Consider the following 25,000-nt stretch of genomic DNA (forward strand, 5'->3'; position numbering starts at 1 on the left):
CCTGAGGTAAATTTTATAACAATGTCTTGGGTGGGGTTGGGAAAAGTAGGCTTTGTTGGTCTCTCTTTCATGTTACGATCCTAAAGTTTGAAAAATGGAAGAACTTGCAACTCTATTTGTCCAAGATTATAGTTCATTAGTTCCTCTCAATCAATTTCATGTAATTGTTGCCTTCATTGTTAGCCCAATGTTAAGCCAATGTTGGGCGAACGTTGGAATCGTTTAGCTTCAGATGACAAATCTCCTGCTTAACTGGTAGGACTGAAATATGTACGCACAGCTAAAGTTACACACAAATAGATCTGATCAAGTAAAGCCATGATCATCGCAGTTATGGACATATATCATTTCGTTTATTCAAACAGATTTGACTTACGGTATCATTCTATAGGTTTAAACTAACCCGTCTTGGCTTTTCCTTGTTGAAATTCTTCTAACAGAGTAGGAAATATGACGCCATAGCTGATGATTATGCCAACAATAATCGTGTTAGAAACAGAACATGCCAGGCAAACAACCCAAGACCAGCAGGCATCTGGCTGTGGGATCTCAGAGCAGGTGCAATTTGCAGAGCAATTGTTCAGCCGTACGGAGCAAGAATCACTTGAAACAGCGCTTTGCTGTTTCCGCATCATCTAGAGCCTTCGCGCATGTCCTGTACAAGGAAGAAAAGCAAAACAAAAGTAGTAAGTACTGTTCTATTTGGATTGGCCTTGCAACATGTATACTGTTAGCTCCGGCACTCGAAGGCCGAGTTTACCGGACGGCTATTATCCCGGTGGAAACACACGTAATTACGTGCTCGCCCAATTTTCATATGCAACACAAAGTATTTGTTTAAAGTGCCCCTGTGATCAAAAAATCAATTCTTATTTTTTTTGGATTTCGAAACCATGTTAACTAAACACTAAGAGACCAAACTTTAATTTTTAGCCTTGATTTCAAAAAGGCACCTGTTTATTTTAACTGGAATTTTCCTATTTAATGGTACGCCATTAGTAACTTTAAGTTCTTCAGAGAGCTGGATTGAGGAGAAAATAACGTCAAAGGCTCACTAGTTTAATTTAAGAATGCAATGCGTGTGTACGCCGCAGAATTAATATGCAGCACGGGAGTTTTGGGCTTTCAGACTTTTAAACTCGCGTTTTGCGTATATAATAAGCTGCATTCACACTCTGAAATTTTAAGCTAGTGAGCCTTTGACGTCACTTTTCCCTGTATCCAACCCTCTGAGGTCCAATCGGTCAGTTTTGAACGTGAGTAATGGTAGACCGTGAAATCCAAAACTTACACTCAAAGTAAACGGCCTTTGGGTAAAAATCAAAGCTCAAAAATTTTCCAGTCAGGTGATGAGCAAACAAACTTTCAAAATCTGAAGAAGAAAAAAAGTATTTTTTTTAATCAAAGGGCACTTTAAGTCAAAGCCTTTGCATTTGCTAAGATTAGATTTTTTTAGCAAGCAACCGTGGACAATTTTCCTGTCGGTGTACGTTAGATCAGTGGCTTGATCTGATCGGCGTAATTATAAGTTGAGAAGCTAAATATTTTAAGCAAGAGCCGATACAAGGTAGGTTTGATTTTAGTGGTGTACTATATTTCGGCTGATAAACCAAACCAGCCTTCTTCAGGTACAATAAGAGCTTACATTGGATTGCCTATATGTACACATATATATAGTAAATGGATGTTGGCGTAATACTGGAAAAATGTGATAAAAAATGGTAGTTACAACAATTTGAATTCAAATACTAAGAGTAACGGAAAATAACGGAAGCGACTGTAAATAATAAACTGAAATCTAATACGTTTCTTCGCGGATATTAAAGGAGCACTGTCATGAGCTGCGCATGCTCGAATTTGTTTGCTCTCGAGTCCACGGAAAATTCTCGCCGCCATCATGGATTCAGGCGTGAGTCACGTATGTTCGCCGGAGTTTCTCCTTTGTCCACCATGGCCGTCTCCAGTGGACACCATTTGGAATTTGTCGATTCAACTTAAAAAAAAGTTAACCTAACACTTTTCAACTTTTCACAAGACACTAGCGCATGCGCTTCTCGTGACAGTTTCCTTTTAAGACCGTTGGGATGAACTGATCCCATTTGGATTAAAATTTTGAGAAAAAAAACATTTTCTTCACAGCCAGTGACGTCTAGGCTTAACTGACAGTCGAGCAAAAACATCAGGACTTAGTTGACCAATCACATTAATAACTACAGTGTTCATACCATCTACTGACGTTACACAAATCACTTGACTCTGAAGATGACTTCGACTCAGATTGTTGAAACGCCAGTCAATAGAGAGCTTTAGCAACGACTACCAGTACGAATTTAGCTAGTTATCTCGTAGTCGTAATCCTAGTCGAAAAAATAATTTGGCGCCTTTTTTAAACTTTTAGCTGCGCTTTCACGTTCAGCAAAAAAGTTAATGAAAGTTCAAAAATAGTTTAGAGTTAATCTATCGAGATTAAAACTGCTTAGCTCACTGATGACAACTTGTAAAAGAGGTAAGTTTAGCTTACACATGAACGAATTTCGATCAGAAGTAAAGCTGTGCCTACCAAAGCAAAAGCAAATATAAGCAAACCGCTAGTAATTAGTCCATCGAGTTTCGGTCAGGATAATTCTGCTGAAAACATCAGCTGTCGTAAAAAAATTAATATTTTCCTTCCTTCGTTTGCTTACTTCATGGCAAGCACGAACGGGCTGTAGTTCCGAAAAGCAGTTATTACCTGCCAGTAATCGGACCCATATCCTATTTTCACCACATAACTTCCATGAATACATATATGTTAATGTCTGTATCAATCTTCTAAAGCGCATTTAAAACAAGCGAAGTCAATTGAAGCGACTTTACGATCGGCAGTACAACTCGTTTTCTCACTAGGACATTTCACTTCAAAACTCGTCGTACTATACGAGTCCGCAGTTTGAGACTTTGCGCATGCCCCTTAGAACTTGCTTCCAGATCTCGTGCTCGTTGTCGGCGCTAAAACTCTCTAATGTCATCCGTAACAGTCCTTCTCCAGGGAACTGTCGCGGGAGAGCTGGGTTTGGGCTGTACCCCCCCCCCCCCCCGCCCACCACTTTTTTCCTTCGCTGTTATTTTCTCCTAAACTTCTTCCCCCTCCCCTCATACTTCCGTGATCCGTACCAAATCCTACCTCCCCCCCCCCCCCAATTTGAAAGGTACTCCACAGCCCCTGTATTCAACCGGACAATTCTTGACTTCACTTAATTATGATATAACTCCTGGGTTCAAACCATACCAATAAAGTTTTCTGTTACTTAGATTTTCAGTTAATGCTGTAATAGACCTTTCCACGGTTTTTGACGCCATATTGGTTGGGGGCAAACATGGCTTAAATTGCAATAAATGTATGGGAATTTCGCCGACTTCGAACCATTATTAATCCTTTAAGGTGTTGACAGTTGTGGATAGCGAGAACACCTTTCAAAAAGCACTTCTATTGAGATTATTTTCGTAAAGTATGGCGATCAGAATCAAGCCATAACGACCGTAAACGAATTTGTAAATTTCATATAAACCCTTGCAATCAAAACAATGCAAATTTCCGCGAAATTTTGAAGCAACATGAGGAGATTTCTAACATCCAATTTTCAGACTTCGCGCCTTGTGCAATGATCTAATTTTCCGTTGAATGAATGAAATTAATAAAATGACTAAAATATTTTTAAATTTTTGAAATCTGCCGTTTTGTAGCGGAGTTATAGAGGTTTGAATTCGGCAAAAATCCCAGACATTCACTTCGTTCAGCTGGCCCTTGCAGACCCTGCACAAAAAACTGTCTTCCGAGTATTGCAGTTTACGCCGCGTTTGACCCTAGGGAAGATATCGTAGACGTCACCTATTGTCATTAATGAGTCAACCAGAGCAACATTGGCTGTCGAAACAAAGGGTCTTTAGTTCTTGAAGTTGGCGCATTTGACTAACAAAAGCAATGTTTGTAAACAGATATCTTCCCTATATGGCGTCAGAAAATGGAATGATGCCATTAAGAAATCAAATCAAACTTAGCACAAAGGCCGGACTGGGGTTGTCGGAAACCTCTAAAAATTTGCCGTTTGGTGTCCCTGTTAACTTGATTTGCTCTTCACAGAACTTAATCTGACAAGGGTCTCGACTTTCTTTAGCCAGTATTGTTGAGTTACTAATTTTGATGACAAAGAAGCTCAATGCATAATGCTTACAATGCAGATTACCTGTACCATTAAGTGATAACATTGTTACTAAGAGAAATACCGAGTACTCGTTAAGAAGATCAGAAAACATTGGTGTTCCTAGGTTTCAATCTCGCTATTTAGAACAGTCTGTAAAGGGGCGCCATCATCTGGAATGCAACTGCATCCAGGCATCCAGACTTAACCCGCACTGAACGTTGAACTCTAGACTCTAGACTGAATAAGATAAGAGTGTTAAAAGATTTTAATTTTAAAGCAACATCTGCCTCTACTACTAATTTCAGTGATGACGATTTTATATATTTTTAGGATTTCAAGCACTTAGTCTTAACAACCGTAAATTATTGTAAACCTATTACTTTACTATGTGTAACTGTACTTTAGATGCACGACCCCATAAGCATTAGCTTTAACCATTATCGTGGTGAAATAAAGTGGACGTATGTCAATATTATTGCATGGTTGGAAAAGTATGCAAATCAGTGATCGCGTGCTTTATAACAAAATGTACCGAAAGCCGTTACAAAGAAATTGTCGGATGCCTTACCCTTGTGCTTTCCATGGTATGTTTAGAAGAAGAGATGTATCCTTGTTTGATTTCAGAAGTTTTGATGATTTTGGCAGTATCCACGGAGTTATATCTTTTAACATTTCACATCAATTTTGCTTAATCCTCTCCATGTTAACTTCGACGTGAAAATCGACTCTCCGGTATCTCATAGATCCGGCGGCGAGGGAGCATAAGTTCTCTTTGTTAGGTGCTAGCACGGTATTAAATGATATTGCTAATTTATATCACTTATCGATCTTAAAACATTTCACTTTAAGATCAAAGCGTTCCCTTCAAATGATCCCAGCCTCCAGATTACAATATTAACTTATTCAATAAATTTTCCAGTCAATTTAAGCTCTTTACTCTAAGAATGCAGCACTTACCCGTGTACTGAAGACAAAAATTGCTAAATGGACATCACTACAATTCAAGATTCTTGTTCTTCTCGATTGCACCATTCGCTGGTAACAAATAGCGTGACGCACATGATGTTGTCATAGTCTCTTTCTTATGCTGCGTGACGCAACCATACAAAAGAACTACGAAATAAAAGTGTACTTGCGTGACAGTAACAAACATATTGACAGTCACTTTATGCATCTGTGGGCACCTCACATAATCCTCAGTCGTCTCCATATCCTTATGCTCCACATAACAGTTGGATTGATTTGATCGATCTGCTTCGGTTGTGCCTTTCCGCCCGCGGCTGCCAAACGAGAAGTAAGCTCCATGGATTGTAAACTTATGGCTTTTTTTTGTATAATTTCAATAATTCATATTATTGAAGAAGTAGCTTCTTATTTAATGATCCACACTTCAAACTATTACTGGTACGCAATGTTTGCCACTCTCATGCTGTCTTAATCAGCATTTCCGTAGATAAGTCTTGTTGGTATTTCCATGCTAGTACCGTAAGAAGAAAAATCTTTTCCTTGTATCGCTATAAGCAAAACTGCTATGCAGACTGTTCTAAAACGGAAAAGATTCATAGCATGTCGATGATGACGTAACTCGTTTTAAAACACGTGCCTCTTCTGTTGCACGTGCAAGTGGCACGCGAAGATGGAACGACGCCCGTGCAGATTCATTTATGACATTGGCAAGTGATTACTTGTAAACAAGCCCCAGAAAAAGTCTAAAGGCCGGGACACACTAGGCGATAAGTCGCTGCGACACGTCGCGGGGACAAGTCGCCGCAACAATTCGCCTTGTGTGACACGGTTTATTTCATGAAAATCATTGAGTCGCTGCGGCAGAATTTTGTCGCTGCGATAAGTCGCACGAATTCAAACCAGTTTGAATTCGTGCGACTTATCGCAGCGACAAAATTAGCGAAAGCAGCGTTATCGCATCGTGTGTACACTTCCGGCAACAAGTCGCTGCGACAAAATATAAATAAACCAATGAGAGAGCGTCATATGGTCAACCATATTGAATTAGAAAACTAATTCACATTCCCCCTCATACAAGATCACTGCATGTGCACCGAACAGGCGGTCGTGTCGCAGCGACTTGTTTTGCAAGTAGTACACATGGAGCAACTTGTCACGGAGACATGTCGCTGCGACTTGTCGCCTAGTGTGTCCCGGCCTTAAGAGTTAACACTTTGCCTGATTTCAAGCCGAATGGAATTGGCAACTATTGATCCAAATAGTCAGAAAGTGCACACCAAGCTTTACAAAATCCCTAAGTTTGGTGTTAATAGACCCAATATTTACCGAGATACAGCCATTAAAAAACGTCAAAATTTACAAAAAGATTTATGGCCATCCAGACGCTGGATGACCGTATTTAAATGGCTGCATCTCAGTAAAAATTAGCCCGATTTACACAAAACTTGGGGATTTTTTAAATCTCGGTGTGCTCTTTCTGGCTGAGTGGATCAATAGTTGCTAATACCATAATTTATAGACTCGTAGCTAGTCCTTCGGCTTGAAATCAGGCGATGAATCCTGTTAGTTGTCATAAAGGCTCTATCGCGGTCTTCTGATAAATACTATAAAATTCTAATGGCAGTGATCCCTGCTGGAGTAATGCACGAAGCACCATTTTCCAACTTTCTTTCGAGACAGATTCCATTATTTTTTTTCAACAAGAAAAGCAGAAACAAGATAACTTTAAAGTTAAACAATGGGTAGTAATCGAAGGAGTCATGGTCGTCCACAAGGCCAGCGATCCATTCGGTTAGCAACAAGGATGGCGTCCGTAAATGACGCACTTCCGGCATTCCCGTGCAGTCTCGGAAATTTGATAAGGCAGTGCTTACCGGAGGTTACAATTGCGTGCATTTCGGACCAGAAGAATTCAAAGGAGGCAAGGGGTTGACAGGGAGCTGTTACTCCCGGGGCTGACCGAAAGGATCGCGGGCTTCGCGGTTATTTGGACGGGTATGGAAAGAGATGCGAGCAAAGACAGACTATGAAGTAGAAAACACATTGGCGTCCCCTCGTCCGAATATTCAACGGGGAAATTGGGCGGACTTTAGGTTGAGAATGGAAATGATTGGTTTTAATTTTTCATTCGATGAGTAAAAGATTTGGATCTAAGACAAAGTAAGAAGAAAAAGAAATTTGACGCCCCCCTCTGAGTTCAACGGAGAACTTGAGTAGGACAAACGGAACTGGAATAAAAGTGTTTTGTTTTTTTGGTTTACGCTAGTCTAGAGGCCATTTCATATACACATTGGTAAGTCTCTTTACCCTAATAGAGGAGATTTGTTTTTTAAAATTTGAGCGGAAATAATTTTTGGAATGTGATTACTATTGACGAAAGCGCTGTCACGCAAGACTCTCCCGCAGCCATGATGAATGTGCGCGTAAAGCATCACGCCCTGTAAGCAGGGTGTGGTGTTAATGTCCATTTATGAATGATTTGGAGGCTTGGAATCTCTAAACAGAGTAACGTGACACTCAGTAGAAAGTCACACAAAGAGAGTCAAGGGCCTTCGTTTCTCCATATTTTCTCAATAATTTTAGTCATTTTTTTTGTCCTTTGAAGTGACCCTTGCAACAGATACGCATAGAAACGTTCAGGAGAGGGTGAGTCATTCATAGACTACTTAAAAATTAGACCCGTAGCCTTTAAAGCCAAATGGGCTATTGACCTGTGGCCCTTGAGGGCGAAGGGTCTAATTGTTTTAGTATTACCCAACTAGTCGGACAGAAAAGACAATAAAGTTGAAGAAATATTTATTTGGGAATAAGACGAATGAAAGCCTCACGCTTTTCGCTACTCGAGGACTATTACTAATAGTCCTCTAGTAGCGTAGCCAATCAAAATGCAGGATTTTCAGTAGTCCACTAGTTGGGTGATACTAATAGCAGATAATCTTTGGTCTAAACCGTGAACGTGATTGACAAAAATGTTTAAAAGAAAAAGAATGCGCGAAATCTGGAGAGCAAAAGCGCGACCGGTTCAGTCTCTTCACAAACTTCGCACCGTAATTGTTTCTCTTTTGTTATGTTCTTGATTCGTTTTCTATAGTTAGAATCTGTCAAAATAGTTATACTTAATTTAGGTTTGGGTTGGTTTTCTTTCTGAAATTTTCATTATTTTCTCGGATACATGGCCAAAATTTCTTGCGACACCTTCAATAATGAGCGCAAAAAATCGCTTCAATTAAAGGTTTACTTTATATTTTATAATAATCTTCTTCATAGCGGCCTCTGAAGTGCCCCCCCACCCCCCCCCCCCCCATCCTCAGCACATAATGACAAAACCACACCACATAATAATGTTCCCACACTACACTATCACAAAACTCCAAAACATCAAGAGAAAACTTCAAGACCAAAAGGATAAAGATTACATCAGAAAGTTGTGGCTTCCCATACAGGATCATTTACGTAACAAAGACTTCCACACGAGAGAGTCTTCGAGCATTAAACAGATTTTGTAATATTTGTTTTTCTAATTTCCTTTCGAACATGGAAATTATCCTCTCTCCACAGAAAGGCTCTACGGGCGATGAAGGGGGAGCTAACCTAAAAAAGCAATCACCAGCCATGCAGGTTTCCTGTGAATTGGATTCATGTTGGTCCTGGGTAGTCTGTGCATCGTGCGCGCTTTGTAACATTATTATCTGCGGAGTTCCTTTCAGCTACTGAATCCTGTTTCCTGCCCTTTTGGACGAGTTTCAGCAAGGCAAAGCTACAACAGGTACGGTTCGGAGTAAAGTAAGCTTTCACGCGTACTTTTTGACAGGAAAGATCTCATTCAATTATCGGAAAATCTAAGCAATTATTGCAATCCTCTCTAGCTTTGGTCGGCTCTTTGGCCATCATGGGCGCTGGTCTCTACAGCATATTTGCAGCAAGAGTTTACAATCGCATCGGTCCCTTTAAAACTGGATCACTTGGCACCGTGCTCTGCATTGCAAGTCTTGCCTTATCATCGCAAGGAACCAGCATTTATTTCCTGCTGATAAGTCACGGTTTCTTCTTCGGAATCGCTTCTTGTTTTGTATATCTTCCCCCATTTTTGACCATACCTCGCTACTTCGACAAAAGGCGCGCTCTGGCGTTGGCGATCGTTTCCGTAGGGCCCGGAGCTGGATTGTTCATATTGAGCCCTATAGCTCAGGCCCTTCTGGACGCACTTGGTTGGCGAAGGACACTCATGGCCCTGGCAGGGCTTATCGCTATTATATTGCCACTGCTTTGCGTGTTTCGACGGATGCCTGATGAGCAGCGTTTGCAGCAAAACAAACCAGAACCTGAGAAGGGGAAGCTCTGTGATTTTTCAGTCTTAAAAAACAAGCACTTCGTTATATACACTTTGGCGACCTCGCTGATGTTCACCGGACATTACACCCCCACTGTTCACATGGTAAGAGAATTACAATGATTCAGGAGCTCATCGATGAACTCCTGAATGATTTTTGATGCAGACGAAAATGATGGCGATTATGATTTATAAAAGAATTAGGATAGTACGCTCACTCTCATCAGTCAACAGCTGTGTTTAGATGAGAGTATGTAAACACGGCTGTGACATCACACGAATTTTGATTGGTTATGTGTTGTCAGACGCGCGTTTTGATTGGCTGGTAGGAAATATGAGCGTGTATCAAGAAAATCTGTTTCAATCAAGAAGTAAAAAGCATTTTCCAGCATTTTCCTTCATTTGTCGAATTATTTTTGAGGAACATTTTGTAAAAGCAATAGAGGACTCTTTTACGTGTTTACATAGCTTCAGCTAAACACTCGGGGAGTTGGAAGACGAGACGTAGTCTCGGGTTTGCCTATCTGTCGAGAATTCTCCCAACTCTCCCTCGTGTTTAGATGAGGCTATATAAACACGGAAAAAGTCCCCTATTCTTGGCTTTCATCCACGTGATGGGACCGCCATGTTGGTGTACAAAACGATAGAAAATGGCCCCACAAGATTTGTATAGTAATAGCGTCAAATTCCTAGAAGACATGTTACTGTATTGTTCTGTACACCAACGAGATGCAAACCATCAATTGCTTAAACAACAAATATCAAAGATATAAAGAAAATTTGATGAACATTAAGAACTCAGAAAAATCTGCGTCTCAGATAAGATTTGAACCCACAACCCTCCGCAATCTCTCAAAGCCACGAGCCCATGAGTAGGAGCTTGCCTCTTGAGTCAACCTTTGCGCATATCTTTCTATTTTTAGAACGCCACGAGTTCTTCGGCTCTGCACGCACAGTTTAGAATGGGCCAATTAGAATAACGGTATTGTTAAACGGAAACAAAAATAACAAAAACAATGTATGCAAATCATGCAAACTGATGTAAATTGATGTAAATGTCTCCTGCTGAAGGGTAAGTTCTAAAAATAGAAAGATACGCGCAAAGGTTGACTCAAGGATATAGTGCATAGGGAGGCCCATACGCAAAGCCTCCTGGCAATGCTTTAACTACTGAACTACTGCGCCCAGAGCCAAAGCCCGATAAAGCTAATCCTGGCTAAATGATAATTTAAATTACAGTTAGTTTTCTGATCACACAAAAAATTCCGGCAAGATTTAAAGTCTTCAATTTTGACTGAGACTTGTGCTTTCCTTCAGCGTACAGTTTCAAGGTTATGGCTCTTTTAAGGGGTGAAATTCAAGCCTGGGTCGGTATTTAATTGCGGATCAATGCGTATCAACTGGACTTGAGAGACTTAATGCTGAACAAGGCTTATTTGTGGCCTTACCTAGAACTGCATCATTCCGCCGTCACATTGTCAGGGTAAAATTCATTAATGGTTCCAGTGGCGAGTCTAGGAATATTTTAAGGGGGGTGAATTGAAAGAATCGAAGTATATACTCTGACAAAGGTCCAGATAGTTCAGGCTGCCATTCTGACTTTGTTTAATAAAAATGTTCACGTCAGGCAAACAGTATACGTATCCGTTCTAGCAAAAATAAAAAATACAATAAGAAGTGGATAAATAGAAAAAAAAGGAGCCCGAAATGGGGGGTGGCTAGCCACCCTGTTCGCCCCCCCCCCCTCCCCCCTGGATCTGCCACTGGGTTCATATGCATCGCGCAGTCACATCAATATGAGAAATAACTGATGAAAGAGTCAAGCGTCCATCCAACCATCCAAGAGGCGCGAAATAATTGAAGAAAAATATAAATCAATCTATCAATCTGGAGCCAAGTATTTGTTTGCTTGACATGTAAACAATTCAGTAGGGACTGCCTGGATTAACTAAAGGGCTAAAGGAGCAAGGCAGCCAAACAAATGTTAAAGATATAGAGGATATTACATGGCCGCGCGGAGATTCGAAATTTTCTTCGAGTGTTGAAAAATATTTCGCGAGTGAGCGCAACGAACGAGTGAAATATTTTTCATCACGAGAAGAGAAACTTCGTAACTCCAAGCGGCCATGCAATATTCTATTTACTATATAAATACCAACTTCCAGAATGAAATACTAAATCGTTTCACGAAAGGCATCGAAAGGCGCCATTTTGATTTGCAACCATAGAAACAGTGATCTTTTCACGTGTGAAAATAACATGTTATCTTCACGTGTGAAGATATCATGTTTTCGCGCGAAAGCTCACTTGGTATTTCACTGGTGTTTATAAAATAAATAAGAATGTTTGATGACTAACTGGAAGTGATCTGAGTCCCAGAATACCATGATATGTTTCTGAAGCAGATTCTTTCATCTGAGGAGATGAATGTTGAAGCCGAATACAACACCCTTTTTATTGTCCTTGATCCTGAATCGTTCCAGATAGATAACCTCGAATCTAGTCCCTCTTTTTTTAATCACGTCGAACAAAAGGTAAAGAGCCTGGGTTCGAAGTTGAAAAAATACCAAGAAAGCGCTTCTTCAAATTTATTCGATTTTTAACTTACAGGTTCGCTATTGCGAAGAAATAGGAATACCACCCATCCAATCATCTAAGTTTTACATCTACAGTGGGGTGACGTCAATGTTGATCCGCCCTGTGATTGGTCGCTTATGTGACATGAAGAGGATCCACCCCTGCTATTTCTTCCAGGTCGCAGCGGCTGTCACCGGCACCGCAACTTTGCTTCTTCCACTTGCAAGAAATAATCTTCATTTCGTGCTTTATTTTATCTTCTATGGAGCTGCAGATGGGACAATGAACAGCGCCATGACTGTGGCGGTCATGTTTCGTTTTACTGGGGAAAAACGCGTGCAAGCGTTTGGGTTGTATAGGAGTGTTACGAATGTGGCTAGCGCTGTCGGACCGTCGCTAGGAGGTGAGCTGTCTTCCAATTTCGTGCCTAGAGTCCTCAGGTTCTTTGGTCAGCGGGTTGTCGCCAGAAGAGACTCTGGGATAATCGAAAAAAATTCGCATTTTTTGATTGGTTGTTACATTACAACTTCAAAAAGCGCCGTTCCAGATTTTGTGGGAAAATGGCGTCCATATTATCCCAGTCTCTCTCCAGGCGACAATCCGCTGACTAAAGAGCCTGAGGACTCTGGGCCCGGGATTGGCTGTCCTCTCAATGCGAGCCGACAGAGAAGGAAAGTGCAATCACTAAATCTTTTTGCAAAATATCGATAGGCAAACATCGGCACAGGGAATTATGGCTCGGAACTTTTCATTTGAATACTCGGGATTTCTGCCACAGTCTTGCGCTCAAACGTTTGAACGATCTTGGACAGTATAACAAAAAGCATCACAGAAAGACATGCTCAGTGGCTTTCATTTGAATTGTCACCACTTGAGATTTACCCACAGTCTCAAAAGTTAGAACCACCTTGTACAGCATAATACTGAAACAGCGCCACAGGAAAGTACTGCTCAGTAGCTTTCATTTGAATTTTCACACTAAAGAATTTCACTCACAGACTCAACATTTAGAACCCTTCCGCGCGTTGTACAACATAATTATTAACAGCGCCACACAAAGGCACTGCTCACGCTCTGTAACTTTTGTTCGAAGCCGGGTCTCCTGACTCTTCTTTAAAGAAAAGTGAATACAACCCATTAAATTATTTGGCTTAATAGTTGCTCATACAGTATAACGTTCTTCTTGTTGTTGTTTTTCACTTTTAACCGCGCAGGTTTTGTGGCGGATAGTTTTGGCTCCTACTCACCGACATTTTACCTTGCCGGAAGTTTGATTGTTGTCAGTGCTTTGCTTATCTTTGTGGTACCGTTTATGAAACAAAACGAGGAAGGAAAAGAAGAAGAAGAAGAAGAAGTAATGGTTTGAGTGAAATGCTTCTTGTTAAGAAGATATGAAACATTTGTATTATACCCAAACGAACGTCACTCAACCCGATGTGAAATTCTTGGTTTCGACCAGTTGGCCCGACTCCTCCCGACGGTGTTCGGGGTTCTTCCCGACTAAGTTCAACTTTTTCCGACGATATTCGGATTTTTCAAGACGAAAATGGAAGTTCGAGTCTTTTGAACGGCTGGAGGGCTAAGTATTGTTGAGGATGGCTTAATAGCCATTTAATCTCGAAGCACAGTAAAGAACAACAACCCAGAGGTTTGTCGCTTTCCAGAGAGAACCAATACATTGTCTTAACTGTATTCCATCTGCTAGCTAGACTAGATGACTAGATGAACATAAGTTAAGGAAAACCCATGTATTTTATTCATTATATACAGCCTTTAATTGTATTTGATTGTATTTTTTGTAAGTAATTTCAATTAACCTTAATTGTATTTGATTGTATTTTTGTAAGTAATTTCAGATCAATTAAAAAAAAATTAAAAAAATACAAAAAAAAATTATTATGTCGTTCATTCAGTTATACTACGGAAGTATTACTCTGCAGTATCCCAAGTCTTCCGCGGTTTTTGGACCTCGTTTGCGTCTTACATTAGGGAATTTAAGCAGCGACGACGGCGACAGCAACGAGAACGTCATCTCAAAATATAACTTCACGTTGTTGTAATCACTTCGTGACTATTTCAACCTTTTTAATATGACAAGGGTGTGGTAGTTCCTCAAAAATGACACTGGTCGGAACGGCGCTTAATTTAGGGGAGAAAATGAAACTTTATCCTCAAGTGCTGACGTTCGTCATAAAACTGAAATTTGGCCATTTCACGTTGTTGTTTTACTGCCGACGGCAAAGAAATAGACAAAAGTGAAAAACGCACGTGCAGGGCGTGCAAAGTTATTGTTTTTGGCCACTAAATATGCAAATTTGTGACGTTCTCGTTGCCGTCGCCGTTGTCGTTGCTTAAGCTCCCTATTAGGTGCAGTTACACTCATACAGCATCGTAAATGCCATTTCTCATGGTAAAATTATCCCGCGGTGCCTCACACCTAAGTTTTAGTATACCGTGTTAACCAGCGGTCACACGTTACGAAAATTACCGAGGTAAAAAGAAATATCACTTAATTCATCACCGGGAAATTTAATCAGAACGTCACCAGCATCGTGATTGGCTCTTGTACCTCGGGCATTAAAAGACCCTTCCAACTTACCACGTTAAATGTCATGGGCGCTTTGCCTGATCTCTTTGACGTACCCATGGAAATTTACCACGAGAAATTTACCTTGTGAAATGTCTGTCACACGCACTAAATGCAGTTTCCTGTGGTAAAAGGGTCATTCACCGCATATTTGATCTTCAAAATTGTTCCCAATAGATAGCAAACAGATGTCACAACATGACTGATATGGTCAAACGGGAGGTCTGATTGATCTCTGCCTGTAAAACGCTGCCGCAAATCACTTACCGAAAGAACGGTGTCTTGAAGTTGAATCTCGAACCGCAGACTGCAAACGTGACCGCAAGGACAAGACCACATGATTTCCCGAGGTTCACGGTTAGCTGCATTGCCCGAAAAATTCGTTGCCAGAGTTCTCTATTGTTAGCGAAGTATCCTACAAATAAATTGGTACGAGCGTTTTCAAAGTAAAAATTGAGAATGAAGGATTCTCTGTTGCATGCTTGTGTTGACGTCATAAGCTCAAATTTGTGATTTCATGTCATTGATATGTGCTAAAAATGCGTGCTGCATGAGCAGCACATCACAGCTGCCGTCACAGTCGTCGTTTCTTAAGGCTGGTTTTCACTAGCGACGGAGTCGGAGTCGGAGTCGTAGTCGGATTCGTAAGAGCACTTATGACCTAGTGAAAATCAAAGATCGGAGTCGTAAGCGGGGGTCATAAGCTCGACGGAATCGGAGTCGGAAGAATCAGAACGTTCCCATTTTCTTCCGACTCCGATTATGACTCCGTCGCTTATGATCCAGTGAAAACTAGATTGTCGGAATCGGAAGAAGAAGCGGAAGAACAAACCAATCATAATCCTTGGAATCGAGCATTGTAATTGGTTTATTCTTCCGCTTCTGCTTCCGACTCCGACAATGCAGTTTTCACTGGATCATAAGCGACGGAGTCATAAGCGGAATCGGTGTTCTGCTTCCGACTCCGACAGTTGGATTTTCACTAAATCAAATCGCTCTGCGCTTCTGATTACGACTCGGACTTCGACTCAGTCGCTAGTGAAAACCAGCCTTTAAGGCGCCCGCAAACAAGGAAACATTGTTGCGGAAACATTGTTTCCCGAAATGTTTCCTCGGCGCGCAAACGAGGAAACATTTACTGACGAAGCAAAATGTTTCTGAACAAATTCAGAAACATTTTTGCTTCCGCAACAACTGTTTCATGGGGCCGCAAACGAAGAAACATTTGCTTCCACAACAATGCTTCCGCAACCTTGTTACTTCGTTTGTGGGCGCCTTTAAACTCTAATCGCCTTTGTATTTACTTCTGTTGCTTGTGCTTCGGTATATAGTGTAAGGTAGCCTTTAACTGAATTTTAATCGTCGCCCTTAAAAATAGTTATGGCATGTTACCTAATAAATGAGATGCGACTAGTCATTACTATTTCCAGATGAACCAAAATCGAAAGTAAGTCCACTGCCTTCCAGCTTAGACACGAGTTTCTCATCAAACGTTTTGCTGAGTTCCTCGCTGAAATGATTCCTCCAGTCGCCGATTTGGCCCTTGCGTAGAAAAGATGGCTGGGAAGCCACATTTTCCACCGTGAAACTGTCGGTATTTTTCTTCATTTCGCCAAAGGTACATTGATGGGCTATTCTAGCGATCATGTCTTCTGAAAGAGGCTTCTTGAGAAATTTACTGATCAAACAAACATTGCTAGGGAGGTCCTGGAAAAGAAAGAAACAAATCACTTATAATGGCCGCTGACCAAAGGGCGCATTAGCATGCGCACTGGACTTGGGTACGGCAGGTCGAGGCCAAGGCCAACACTCACATGTCCCAAACAACCTGAGAGAACATCTGGGGCCGGTTACTGAATGGTTAGCGCTAACTAGACTCGTAGCCTAGTTAGCGCTAACCATTGTTTAAGAGGCATCAAAATCTATAGGTTTCCATGGTATTTAACGCTGGTTAGCGATGACCATGCATCGAGCAACCCGGGCCTGATAAACAACTGAAAATGAACATTTTTAGAATATCTGGAAATGGCGAGACTGTCTCATCTTCTCCATTAAGGAAGGTCCAGTCACTTGGCAAAAAAAATGCAAATGCTTTCTTTATAGTGGAAGCACACTTAGGTATCAAGCTAGTTTACAGGCACTCTACTGTTAACAAGGTGAAAGTAACATTTCAAACTACTACTACTACTACTACTACTACTACTACTACTACTACTACTACTACTACCGCCACCACCACCACTACTACTAATACTACCACCACCACCACTACTACTACTAATACTACCACCACCACCACTACTACTAGGCTGATTTAGCAACAGAACGGGAACGTCAGTGGCGACGGCGCGCGCAGAAAAAACACCAATGAGAATTCAGAATAGAATAGACTCCACTCTTTTCTTCTCTATTCTAAATTCTCATTGGTAGTTTTGCTGCGCGCGACGTCGCCACTGACGTTCCCGTTCTGTTGCTAAATCAGCCTACTACTACTATTACCACCACCACCACCACCACCACCACCACCACCACTACCACCACTACTACTACTACTACCACCACTACTACTACTACTACTACCACCACCACCACCACTACTACTACTACTACTACTACTACTACTACTACTACTACTACTACTACCACCATCACAACCACCACTACCACCATGACCAAAAGGATCTTAAAGAAATTTTATTAGGTAAAACGTAAATTAAAAGGGGATTAACTGCTTGATCCTGGTAGAAAAACAAAGAATATGGACCAGAACATTTAACTGACTGCCAAGACACCATAAAGAACTACCTTTTTCAAATCTTCGTATTTGAGGAATAGGATATGAGGTTTATTCCTACGCTCCCACCATGGTAACACGTGGTCAGACCACAAGCCAAACGCGCCTATAGAACATAAGCAAAGCAAACATCATAAGAACTAAGTAGATCAAATCTTTATGACGGATCAGCGTAATAAATTGGGGAGACTGTAGAGAGAGGAAATGAAATTACTAAATCACCTTAAAAATGCTGATCTTTTAGAAAAGGAGAAAAACCGGAAAACTCAGAGAAAAGGATTATTTATGTTTTTTTAGGGGGGGGGGGGGGGTGAGTTAGGAGATTTTTATTTGGCAAGAAAGTGAAGTGGTCGAACCGGGTGTGAAATACTATTTGTATAAGCGCAAGTATTCAGCCAGCTGTATTTTTGTGCCAGCATGATTTATGAAAATAGTGTCCAGACCTACTCTTAAAGTCCTACGTTTGGAGGTCACGTTGCTCACGTGAGTGCGCTTGCAAACTTGTGTGACTCTATATAGACTAAGATTAAATCGTTGGTGCATACCTTTACCGTCTGCAAGTAGATTTGCAAAAAAATTAAAACTTCCATTGAAATGGCTCGCTGGACCAAAACTAGACACAAACTTATAGTAAGATACAGCAACGTCCTTCGGATTTCTCGCCACATAAATATACTTGCTTCTATTGGCCTCGCTTTCACTTATTGGCACCACGTGATAGGGAAGGTGGGACTTGATGAGTCGAGGACTGGGTCGAGAGCTGAGAGCAACCTCTGGCTCATCCCCAGGCCTTGGTAATAGTTGAGTTTTCTCGAACTGAGCATATCTTTTCTCGATACGCTCTTTGCTTATTTCGCCATTGTGGTAGATTTGCCAGACGATTTCTTGAAGCCAAGTTGTCCCTGATGATTGAATTGAATTCATTAAGAACACGATGCTTTGTTTGTCACGGTTTCAGTCCTTCTACAATCAGAAAATCAATTTCCATTGTATTTCATATTAAAAGTTTGTTTAAATATCACAAGACCGGCAAAGTTAAGCCTTCGTTTCAAGGAGACGAGCGTTTATTTCAAGTTCAAACTTGTGTCCTTTACTGTTAATATTTATATTAGAGAAGATTAATACTAGCAACTCAGGCAAAACTCAGAATGCTTCTTGTTATCAATTAGTGTTACTCATGCTAGACTTGGAGCAGTCCCTTTTTTCTCGGTCTTACCTTACGCGAGCGCCAACATCTTACGGAAGTTGTGCGTGAAGCGCGGGCGTACGCCACGCGAGCTGGTCGAGCAAGAAGCCAATTTTCAATCGGCACTACCCAAAATTTGAATGTTTTCATTCCTATGGGTATCCATCCCCGCCAAAATTCAAAGTTATTCTTAAATCCAAACCTTCAATTAAAGCATTCTATCTTGCGATTTAAACTCGCAATTATAAATTCAAACATTCAACTCGTGACGAATTAAATGTTTGAGTTGCCGAATTGAATGTTTGAACTGCCGAATTAAAAGTCTGAATTGCCGAATTGAATGTTTAAATTCCCGAAGTGAATGTTTGAATCGACGAATCGAATGTTTGAATTGACCAACTGAATGTTTGAATTGACCAATTGAATGTTTTAACCTAAACCCTAACCCTAACCCTAACCCCAAACCCTAACCCTAACCCTAAACCCTAACCCTAACCCTAACCCTAACCCTAACCCTAAACAAAAGAACAAAGCCAACATAACAATACGTAATAAACAAGGCCTAATCAGAATGAAAATGGTTCTTTTGTCTTCCGCCATTTTGGTCCCGTACATGAAAGTCCACCGAAGGTTTGGGTTTAAGAACAACAAGTTTGAATTCTGGCGGGGATGGATCTGCTTTAACATGGGGTCTTTGACTCTTTTGCATTTCATCCCTTGGCCTCTGTTTTTTTGCATGCCATAAATTGTAATAAATAAAATAAATAAATAATAAATAAATAAATAAATAAATAATATAAACAAATAAATAAATAATATAAATAAAATAAATAAAAATACATTCCTGCCCGCCGCAAAAGGTGTTTATTGCTAATGAATTTGCATTTGCTTGCGCTTGTGCATTTCTTAATACCATTGCCTTGTCCTTCGTTTGGAAGATTATTAAGAAAAGGCCCAGATAAGAACGATAGCAACAACGGCAACGAACATGTTGGAATTCAATTGGTATGCAAAAAGGTGATAACTTTTCTATTGTCTGTACTTACTTCTGATTGGCTTAAACAGCAAAAGTTAACAAAACTTCATAAAAGCAGTATTATATTCATCCTTACTTTCCAACCATCTTCCATCTTTCATCTGGTCTCAGTTTAAATGAATTCCACAGAAATCGTATGTGGGGAACATGTAAAATTGTAAACGTTTCTTGGCTTTTGTTTTCAACTCTTGTGATTGGTCAAAATCTTTTAACACAAAAAAGCACCCTTTCAAAGTGGGCTGTAAATGAATTTTATTGCATTAACTGCCTTCCTGTAGGTTTATGCATCCTCTGTGTAAAAATGATAACATTCCTATGTGGGGAAAGCCCCGTTGCCGCATAACAAAGGAAATTGCTATCCACCTTACACGGATCATTACTTAATCTAGCATGTTCTTTACTACATCGGAAAAAAAAAAAGACTGAGCCAAATAAAGAATATCTAAAGCAATTTTTCATCCTCGACATGCTTATCAGGAACCCATGACTATGGTTTACAGTAAGGACACTTGAACCGTGAACACTTGACATTTTTGTGTACATTGTTTTTTTCGACGATGAAGAAATAAAGGCTCTTCTTTATATCATGTATATAGTGTTACATGTATAGCATTTTGTAAGTGTAAAAACATTAAATACTCTTGTCAAAAGGACGAGCCCACATTCTATAGTCACTAAAAAAATGTACAAAAAAATATCAAGTGTTCATGGTTCAAGTGTCCTCACTGTAAAAGAAAGTCCTGTATGATAATTAAAGTTCTGCATGATAATTGTCACCAAGTGTCCCATCAGACCTCTTCTGAACTTACTATCCTTTGTCTCCAGAAAAATCACATTTAGTGTAATGCACTAGTCATTTGTTTCCCCCACCCCTTGACGCCGGGGATGGGTAGGGAAATTACATTTGAATGGTTGTAAAGTAGGTGTATTTCCACTGGGGACTAGAGCAGACAAACACACGTAATTCCCCCACCCCTCTGTTCCTAAAAGATTCTGAGTCGTCAAGGAAATGTTAGGGAGATTACCACAATATACAGTTCTTGCCATTTGTGTGTGCCACATGAACTATATAAGGAAAAACGCCATATTGATTTTGTACGTGTGAAAATACTCATTACCATTGCTCTTTGTTTCTTTTCAGTCTAAGTCCTCCTAGGTAAGAATTCCCCGATATTTCCCCCTGTATGTCCCCAGAGGGGTAGGGCAGAGGAACGAAAATCTTGTAATTTCCCTACCCCCTAGAGGCGTAATTGTGGCGTAATCTCGCGTATTCCCCATACGTCCCCACTATTCCCGAGGGTCGGGGGGGGGGAAACAAATGACTAGTGCATAACTCAAACTTGACTCCTCCAGTAAATATCAATAGTAGAGACAACCCTAGACTAAAAACAGCCCAAACTCTAACCCTTTGTGTTGCTGCAAATAGGTTGTGGGATTTATAGGGGTGCCTCGAGGTGTTAAGCAAAATCGAGTTAACATCTGATATGATGAGCCAACACATGAAAAATTACTCAGAGAGAAAAAAAGTAAACATTTGCAAGACGCTGGATCATTTTAAGGTTTGTATTCCGGATTCCCGATTCCTGATTTTAGGCAAACCCCATATATTAGCATAAACGATCACCTTAATAATATCTTCCCTAGTAACCAATGAAAGAAGGTAGGCTTTCATTCCATGAGAATTGAATCAAAGAACACTGCAACTTCAAAAACTCTGTGCAACTTTGGCCATAATTCTCGACTTTTCAGGTGAACTTCGTGTAGTGATGAAACGAGAAATCTGTCACGTTCTTCAAACAATATTTCCTCAGAAAGGGCAGGTTAAGTGAGGATGATGCAACCGCGGGTATATATCTCCAAATTTCGAAGCTTCTCAATGATTCTTCGACATCTTGCAATTGTGAACCAGTAGATGCATTGACCGGTGATTTTGGCACGCCTTTGACAGTATCAAACCTCGAGAATCGAACTTCGCACACAAAGCAGGCAAGTAGAACTCTAAGCGGCAAGTGGTACAAGTATTATTGAAAACCTCACCTGACTTTGGATATGTAACGATGAATACATCGTCTTCTCGAGTTTTGAAACGACTCAAGTCCTTTTCAAAATCTTTGTCAATGATGCGCTCATAAAACGTGACTCGCACACCGCAGACCAAGGCCTGTCGAGGGCCAGTAAAGTCGCCATCTCTTTCTTGCACGATCTCCCAGTCGGCCATGACACAGCACGAATGATAACTGGGGTGTTACGCAACGCTCTGGTAAATAATATTCCGTGACGTTTCTTCTGCCTAGCAAACGCACGAATGAGCTATTGTGTCTCATTTCCTTGTCACCCTTTCTCCCAGAATATCAGCAGATCACGCAATCAAAACAGGGCCACAACAAACAGTGAAAAGCTGTCCACACGAGCAATTTTCATGTGACAATTTAACGTGGGAAACACATTTGAGCGTGTAGATAGTACAACAAATAATTGTTGACAATATTCGCAGTTAAGTGGGTTCACTTCCGTATTCAAGGCAAATGCACTCGAACATTGCTGGGCAAAAAGTTTGACATTAAAGCGCTTTGGCAGGGAAATTAAAGATCTCTGGGTTTCTAGGGGTACTTTACAGAAGTGGCCTGCAGTGCAGGCGTTATTTTGGCGCGGAACGCTAGATAAATCAGGTTTTCGATGCCGCCATCTTGGATTGTGATTAGAATATGCCTGCACTGCAGGCTATACAGAAGGGCAGTGATGTAAAACTCGGGATTCATCAGCAGGTTTATCGCAGGTGAAATGTTTGCTCCCTGAAGCAAAACGCAAGCTCTTACACGCACCGGAAGCGACTGGAATTTATTCGGGAGAAATTTGCTAGCGACATTGCAAAATTTGAATTCACAGGAAGAGATTGATTAAGTGGGTACAAGTTTTGGATTGTTCGTCTACTGCTCGATCACTGTTTATCGTCAATTTGGTCCTCCCAAGATACTTCCTCATCCCGTAATACTTAACAATTAGACGTCAATAGCCCATGAGGCGAAGCCGAATGGGCTATTGACCCGTGGCCCTTGAGGGCGAAGGGTCTAATTGTTTTAGTATCACCCAACTAGTCGAACAGAAAAGGCAATAATAAAGTTGGCAAATGCAAGTTGAAAATATATTTATTTGGAAATAAAACGAAAGAAAGCGTCACGCTTTTCGCTACTCGATGGCTATTACTAATAGTCCTCTAGTAGCGTAGCCAATCAAAATGCAGCATTTGCATTAGTCCACTAGTTGGGTGATACTAAATTCAAGTAGTCTTGATCCCGTGAATTATTCTCGGGTCATCCCGCGGGCTCTATGGACGTCCATGATCCGTCAACCCGTAAGGCTAATGACAGCCTTTCTGGCTGCGTCGTCCATGTCATCTGCTAGAAAGAGCGGCATACCACTCTCAGTCAGAATATGTTTAGCTCTTTCCACATTTCTACCTGTAGATATGAAAAAGAAGAGGGATGAAGTGAGGTATATTTATGAGCCACTTCTTAGGGTCTTTTCAGCACTAAAATGCAATGTTGTTTGGAAGAATAAAGCCATAATGCTTCTCCTCTGTCCCATTCCAGCATAAGGGCAGGCAACAATGACTGAGACCACGCCTTTGACGTCCAACACACATTTTATTACTAGAAATAGCAAGCTTAGAGCAGTTTTCAATTGAGTGTCGTAAAACCAAAACCAAAGTAATTACTTTGGCCAATCAAAAAGGTTGGAGACAATCCAGTAAACCAATCAAAACTCGAAGTAAATTTGCACGCGCGAGACACGATTGGTTTTGGTTTCACTTCTGATCGGTTGAAAAAATGGCGCGAGAACTTTGAACCAATCACTGAGTGAAGTAATCATAAACCAAAGTAATTCACTAATTACTTTCGACACGCAATTGAAAGCCACTCTAAGCAAGGACGAAAATTGAAGACTACGAAAACGCCATAAGGGAAGTGGTCAAAACAAGTGTACTCGAAGAGGACCCACCTTGTTTAATGATGAATGATGAACCTCATGAACAAAAGTTATTGACATGAATACTGGAAATGAGGCATTAATAATTTGTCTGCATGAAGCTTGCAGGCACGCTTTTCGTCAGTGCTTACTCCCAAAGTGATAGGAGAGGGGGTTATAGAACCAAGAGATCATCTTTTAAGGTGGGAGGGTCGGGATACAAGAGGATACCACCATCTCTTTCGATGTATGGTGGGTCCGGTCCGTGTACAATTGTTTTGACTATTTTCCTAAAACAGTCGGTTTCTTAAACAAAAACAATAGCTCTGCATGCACGTCCCGTATGAGCGTTATATCCCTTTTTGCACATTTCTTTGGCTATCGTGTCCTGACAACGACGGGAAATAACAAAATTAACTAGAAGACGTATGTAATCGACGACTAATTTTAATTTTCGCACTCCGAAAACTTCCCTTCCATGGTCATACCATGCCACGATAAGAGAGGAAAATGTGCATTAATGTTAATCTTGTAAAAAAAAAAAACAACGTAATGTAGGCAATGGAAATTCGGAAATCCACGCTGCATTCTTTTTCGTTTTTTTTTTTTTTTTGGCGAGTCTCACAGGGGCGGAACCACGATTTTTCTTAGGACGGAGTGCACCACTACGGAATGGCGTAGCCGAATAGTGAGGTTTTTTTTTTCGCAGAATACCAGTTGTATCAGAAAGCCGCAGGTCATCTCAGAGGGGAGGTTAGGGGGAAGGTGAGAGGGGCGGGGTGCAAACCCCCTGCGGCCTCTCTATTTACGCAATTCCGCTGCGAGAATTCAACTCACCCTCTAGCCGCACTATTACTGGAACTTTAACGTTGAGCCTTTCGTAAGCTGAGGTTATTCCATTGGCGATAATTGAACAATCAACGATTCCACCAAATATATTGACTAGGATTGACTTAACCTGTGAAAACGAACAAATCATCTTCACCATCATCATCCATCATCATCAGGTAAGTCCGCGAATGTCATTGAATGATCTTTCGGTCACATCTTCTTCCCCTTGGGTCTTTGACCACTATATTGAATGCTTGAAACACACCTTCCTCCTGTACCCCACCCCCTAAGTCAAGAAAGTTAGCAGGGGCACCCCCGTGGAGTTTTATAATGTCCATTGTAGCCATTGCGAGGCCAGCACCATTCACTAAAGCAAAAAAAGAAAACAAAATTGTTAAACGATAAATTTCCAATTTCCTCTAAGATGACTTCCGATAGATATGCTTTAATTCAAAACGGTCTCTAGGCGCGCTCTTTCTCTAAACTGTACCCTAGAATGTCTCGTTCGGTCAGAAGATCCTTGTAGTAGCGAAGATAAAAATCTAC

At 40.8% G+C, this 25,000-nt stretch overlaps 3 protein-coding genes and 1 pseudogene across 5 annotated transcripts in view; 1 reads left to right on the top strand and 3 right to left on the bottom strand.

The window, feature by feature from the left end:
- Positions 1-5,280, bottom strand: part of LOC138056974 (monocarboxylate transporter 13-like) — an 11,473-nt gene extending 6,193 nt beyond the window's left edge. The window contains exons 1-2 of one of the 2 annotated variants that reach the window (XM_068902979.1): positions 5,139-5,280; positions 404-655 (exon numbers count right to left, since the gene is read on the bottom strand). In XM_068902979.1, coding sequence (XP_068759080.1) covers positions 404-635 — 232 coding nt within the window. In that variant the 5' untranslated portion in view covers positions 636-655; positions 5,139-5,280. Of the gene's footprint in view, positions 1-403; positions 656-1,291; positions 1,373-5,138 lie in introns of those variants that run through there. The other variant, XM_068902980.1, reaches the window with a different exon arrangement.
- The window catches only part of LOC138056980 (amine sulfotransferase-like), an 86,134-nt gene extending 63,801 nt beyond the window's left edge, over positions 1-22,333 (bottom strand). Inside the window, exons 1-5 of one of the 2 annotated variants that reach the window (XM_068902986.1) lie at positions 21,695-22,333; positions 17,981-18,337; positions 17,447-17,541; positions 16,034-16,348; positions 14,923-15,056 (exon numbers count right to left, since the gene is read on the bottom strand). In XM_068902986.1, the coding sequence (XP_068759087.1) occupies positions 16,052-16,348; positions 17,447-17,541; positions 17,981-18,337; positions 21,695-21,875 (930 nt within the window). In that variant the 5' untranslated portion in view covers positions 21,876-22,333 and the 3' untranslated portion in view covers positions 14,923-15,056; positions 16,034-16,051. Of the gene's footprint in view, positions 1-14,922; positions 15,057-16,033; positions 16,349-17,446; positions 17,542-17,980; positions 18,338-21,694 lie in introns of those variants that run through there. The other variant, XM_068902987.1, reaches the window with a different exon arrangement.
- On the top strand, positions 5,460-13,421 carry LOC138056976 (monocarboxylate transporter 3-like; annotated as a pseudogene).
- A 136-nt stretch (positions 22,334-22,469) lies between the features above and the next one.
- Positions 22,470-25,000, bottom strand: part of LOC138056977 (succinate--CoA ligase [GDP-forming] subunit beta, mitochondrial-like) — a 10,658-nt gene continuing 8,127 nt past the window's right edge. The window contains exons 9-11 of the mRNA XM_068902984.1: positions 24,678-24,821; positions 24,461-24,580; positions 22,470-23,115 (exon numbers count right to left, since the gene is read on the bottom strand). Of these exons, the coding sequence (XP_068759085.1) occupies positions 23,003-23,115; positions 24,461-24,580; positions 24,678-24,821 (377 nt within the window). The 3' untranslated portion in view covers positions 22,470-23,002. The remainder of the gene's footprint in view (positions 23,116-24,460; positions 24,581-24,677; positions 24,822-25,000) is intronic.

The sequence above is a fragment of the Montipora capricornis genome, chromosome 7 (assembly GCF_036669925.1).
Source record: "Montipora capricornis isolate CH-2021 chromosome 7, ASM3666992v2, whole genome shotgun sequence".
Lineage (NCBI taxonomy): Eukaryota > Metazoa > Cnidaria > Anthozoa > Scleractinia > Acroporidae > Montipora > Montipora capricornis.